Source organism: Brachionichthys hirsutus, unplaced genomic scaffold (genome assembly GCF_040956055.1).
Source record: "Brachionichthys hirsutus isolate HB-005 unplaced genomic scaffold, CSIRO-AGI_Bhir_v1 contig_976, whole genome shotgun sequence".
In the NCBI taxonomy this organism is placed as follows: Eukaryota; Metazoa; Chordata; class Actinopteri; order Lophiiformes; family Brachionichthyidae; genus Brachionichthys; species Brachionichthys hirsutus.
The window spans coordinates 617,501-622,550 of NW_027180316.1; the positions used below are offsets into that span (position 1 = coordinate 617,501).

General features: G+C 46.1%; 1 protein-coding gene across 1 annotated transcript; it reads left to right on the forward strand.

The window, feature by feature from the left end:
* The first annotated feature begins 456 nt into the window (after window positions 1-456).
* Window positions 457-2,778, forward strand: LOC137912509 (mRNA decay activator protein ZFP36L1-like). Its single transcript, XM_068756659.1, has 2 exons — window positions 457-510; window positions 1,576-2,778. The coding sequence occupies exons 1-2, from the start codon at window positions 457-459 to the stop codon at window positions 2,776-2,778; spliced, it is 1,257 nt and encodes a 418-aa protein (XP_068612760.1).
* The last annotated feature ends 2,272 nt before the right edge of the window (window positions 2,779-5,050 follow it).

The following is a 5,050-nucleotide window of genomic DNA, read 5'->3' on the forward strand; positions in this document are numbered from 1 at the left end:
CCGAATTTCAGTAAGTATTCTGTTTTATTTTAGCACTAGTATTGTGCTCATATTATTATTACTATTACTGCTTTAAATAATAATTGTGAAGTTTGCATCTTGTTTCTATTCCTCTTATTTAAAACTCTAGGTGGATATAATTTCTTTGTTTGTCTTCTATGAATGATGTTATTAGTATAAAGCATTTAGAAAAGGCTAAAAATGCTAATTTAAAGTAGTGTTTTGAGGAAAACAACTCTGGCAGTCTGGCCCACAGCGGAGTGGGAGGGGCCTTTCGCCGTGTTAGGTTTTAAATCCACACGTGGTCTGCGTCTCGGCCTTGTTTAGCAGCCGCAGACACAACTGGAAACTTCCTACCAACTTATGCTAGCGAGGTGCCCGCGTCTATCGCCGTGAGGGGCAGCCGCGATCGGACGACGTGTCGGGGTTGTTTTTTTTTTTTTTAAACTGTGCAGAATGCCATCTTACCCCCTAAGCCAGTTTTCGGACTTGGAAGAGATGATGTGCAAGGTAAGCGCGGGGGGGAGGAAAAAAAAGTTTAGCGAGAAGTGGGGAGAAGTTTAGAGTGGAGAGAAAGTTTGCTAACTTTAGGGGTTGGTTAGCTAGCTAGCTAACAACTAACTGCGCTAACTTTTCGTTGTTCGTATTAGCGAGTCTCTGGCGTATATTATTTTCTTGTTTTAGCGGTTTAGTGATGAATAGTGGATTTACTGAACTTCTGACGAATACTTTTACGTCGTTTTTAGCCTGGACTTTGGCGCTAACTGCGATCTCGTCACGAAGCGGACGCGTTGCTGCGGGCAGGTGTCCAGATTCGTTGCGACATTAGCCCATTGGACAGACTTTTGCTTAACGAGGTGGTTTAGCCTGCGTAAAGAGAAGCTAGGCGGTTAAGCTAGTTGTCTTCACATCAGTAATATCGGTGGCTCGTTATCGATAGACCAAGCTGCCAAAGTGATTTGAATCACCGCCGTTACTAACGCTATGAACTGCCGCTGTTTTTATTGCATTAAACCGCTGAACACGCGGCTCAAAATGTGAAGGTGCTAAATGTGCTTTTGCGCTTTTGCAAACTAACGTGGTGGAGTCGCATGCGGCTCCCGGGAACACGCTGCGTGTGCTATCAGCGTGTATTTGAATGTTGTTGCTGTGAGAAACGTAGTTTATCAACTTTTTTGTCATCTATTTAACAGCAACGGAAGTTGAGCACGCTATAAGAGCTCTAAATGCTTAATGCTCAGCTGTGGATGTTACATCAGAATGTCCCTTTGGGATTAATAAAGTAATCTGGATCTGAAGGATTCTCTCTGAATTTCTCCAAACTTTTAGCTTCAGCTTTTTTTTTTTTTTTTCTTCATTTGAATCTCATTAGAAAAATTTCAAATTGTGTTTTCTATATAAATAGAAACACAATATAAATAAAATGTATTATTATTACTGGAAATACGATGATATATTACATTGCAGATTGAGCTACCATGTATATAACTTTGCGGCGTCTGAGTGCTTGCGCGAGCCTTGGTGGATTGTAAAGGTAAACTGAATGGGCTAATGATGTGTCGTCTGTTTTCACAGCAATTGCTGAACCTCGACTTGAGTGACCAGAGCGGACCGCCACCATCCCTCGGCCTGGCAATGAGAACTCCAGGTTACATCAGTCAGCTTCACTGCAACACATCACTGTCCCTCTCATCTCTCTCCTGCCTCTCCACCGAGCATTCTGACAGTGCACTTCTAGCCTCCGGCCAATGGGGGCAGCAGTCGGAAAGCCCCACGTCTTCCCGACTTACCAATTCCAACCAGTGGAGAAAGTCGGGCTTCTTTGGCCAGCGCTCCATCAGCATGGTGGAGAGCAGCAGCCTGACGCCAGCGAGTCTGGGCTGGCCCGGAACCGACGTAAAGCATTCCCAGAGTGACGTCGGCCCCATCGCGCTAAACGCAGGCTCTTCCTCGTTATCCTCATCGCGCTACAAGACTGAACTGTGCCGATCTTTCACCGAGAGTGGCTTGTGCAAGTATGGCGGGAAGTGCCAGTTCGCACACGGGCAAGAAGAGCTGCGGGATCTGAGCAGACATCCGAAGTACAAAACGGAACCATGTCGTACTTTTCACACCATCGGCTTCTGCCCGTATGGGATGCGCTGCCACTTTGTGCACAACAATGAGGAAGATAAGACCCCCCCAGCTGCTCGCTCCTCCTCCCCCAGCGTTGCCCAGCAGCTACCTGCATCTTCCCGCTTGCACAGACCTCCTCTAGTGAGGCAGAGCTTCAGCTTCGCCGGGTTTCCCTCTGCTCCCCAGCAGCTCCTCCAGCCTGCTCTTACGGCTCCTCCTTCTTTCACGTGTGCCCCATCGGCCTCTCCTCCCTCCAGCGCCGACTTCACTGAGCTGCTGTCCCAAGCGTTCCTCGAGATTGACTCCGCCTTTGAGGCCTCCCCTGCCCACCAGTACCGGCCCATGGGTCAGGCTGCGGCGGCAGACCCCCGTTCTCCATTCCTGCCTTCACCAGACTCCGGCTGTTCTCCCTGCGGGCCGTCTCCAAACGCTTCCCCGTCCCTGAGACAGAGTCCCGGTGCTGCCGAGGTCTGTCCAGGGCCACTGGGTGACCGGTCCCTGTCCTCCACGTCTCTGTCAGACCAGGACCAGGATGGCAGCAGCTCCTCCGGGTCGCTCAGTGGCTCTGAATCCTGTGGCGGCATCAACGAAGCCAGCGGCAGACGTCTGGCGGTGTTCAGCCAGCTGTCCGTTCCAGAGGACGCCACTGGGTTCAGCCTTTAAACGTATTCACATAAGTTAGACTACAACATGCGGAATCTGGATACCCTTAAGACAAAAATATATTTAGTACACGCAACACTTACACAGTTGACCCCTGCAAGTTCCTCCACATCGACCACAAGCAGAGGGTGGACTGAGACATTCCTTGTACGCGTCTGTCACGAGAGAAAGAGACCCCCCGTGAGGGACTCCGAGGTTTACCTTTAGATTTATGTGGTCACTGGCATAGCTACAGTGATGGAGAAGATAGAATGTGTGTCGCCACCATAATGTAGTACGTATCAACTTTGAAGTTTAACAGTGCTGGAAGTATTAAGATGCTTTACCACAACAGTATGATGAGATTGCAGATTGGAATCGCGGTGTGATTGGCCAATCGGTCGCCTGTTTCCGAGGCCAGCGTCACCATTTATTTGCCAAAGACGTATGTTTGTAACTCGATCATTTAAGGGCTCCTCTTAGGAAAGCAGGACAGCTGCGTGAACGCATGGTTTGCCTGTGAAGCAGGGCTGCAGTCAAAGGTCACCAAGGGGGGAAAATTGCGATGCGCCTCCTTGCTTTGAAAAGTCTAATAATCTCTGGGGGGGGGGGGGGGGGGTGGAACAAGTAAGGAGTGCATGCCCTGCCACAGGCCACCAATGGCTCTGCTGATGAGTCGCGTTATCAGCCAGAAGCCTGGATTATGGTGGTGAAAACACACTGTCCTATGTTAGTGTTTCGCAGTAACTGTACGCAGTATTGTTTCCAAGCTAGTGAAAGTTATTTTTCTCAAGACTGTACAGTCTGCCTCGTGTTTAGACGACTGACCTTGAACCCGAATGTTAAGTTTTTAAAACAACTGAAGTGCCTGTAGTGTTATTTAACAGGTCATGTTACAATGTTGAAACAAGATTTGCTGGCTGGCGAGGAGAGAAGTGACGGTGGGTTCGGAGTCCCCTTTTTTTAAGTAACTGAGTGTTGGTTCCATTTCTTGGTAAGAAATTTTTACGACAGTTTCTTTGCCTTTCATGCATTTATCCACAGACTGCCACCAGTAAAATAACCAAAGGTAACTTTTAATGCCCCCAAAACCAGCGGCCAAGATCTTCCTCTCTTCTTGATGACACAATTATCTGTAAAGCTGCACATAGGAATAATATCTGGTTTGCTATGTGTTGGAAGATGCAGGCAATGAAGAAAAAAAAGACACTGAAATGTCACCAAATTATTTATTTAGCGTCTTGTTTTGTACAGATATGATCTGGGTATCGGAACACTTAATACTGCCGTATGATTGTTTCATGAAAGTTCTGTTTTACCTCCCAAAAAAAAAGACCTTAGTGGTGCTAATCTGTGTTTTAAATGAGCTTCAATGCAGACATTCCCAGGAGTGTGATTCTTTTTTCTTTTTTTTTTTCCATCAACAGCCAGCATCACTTTTTTGACAAGCAGATCTTTGTATCTCAACCCACTCACCATTATTCACTCTCTCTCCTTCTCACTCAGCATTGATTCTCTTACTGTTATTGTTTTTTGCTGTTACTGCGTGTGTAGCGTCCTGGTCACAAGTGTGTGAACTGTGCACCCAGGTCCGTTACCTGACGGAGCTAAGTCGGCGTTCTGGAGGGTTATGGCGTGTATGCTTACTGTTATAGACTTTTTACTTGGCTGTTTTGTGTACTTGGTTAGAACAGACACTGCTGTTACTGGTCTATTTAAAATTTGCCTTTCCATCGACACACGCTTGAGGCCTGTTTAGCATTGAACATGATTATCTGTAGTAAATTAATTTCTTTAATTTATTTTAACGTATTTATAGAGTACTTTGAGTTGTTAATGCTTGTATCAAGTTTAATATATATTGTTTTGCTTTTTTTGTACTGAAAATAAAGTTTTTTGTTTTTTTTAAACTCCCTTCGCTTAATGCCGATTCTTGTAACGCTATCTGAAATATCTAAGAAGCCTTATGTTTCTGGTTCATGCGGTGACTGACGTAAAAGGAGGCCGCTTGTGTTTTAGTGTGACGCTTGCTGTGGTATCTGACGCATTTTTGTAATGTTTTATTCACTGCAGGAAGGAAGCGAGCAGGAAACCAGATGAGCTGTCGTTGAGGTTTTCATTGTCGGTCACGTTACCCCCAGTAGACCGACGCGTTTCAGTTGACCTGTGTCCACATGTTGAAATTATAAACATGACAGCCTCATAAGTTGCACAAATGTCTTCCCCTTCAGTTTGAACATTTCCACAATTTTAACCATTTATTGTAAATCTTTTGCCTTTCGAGTGAAGTCGG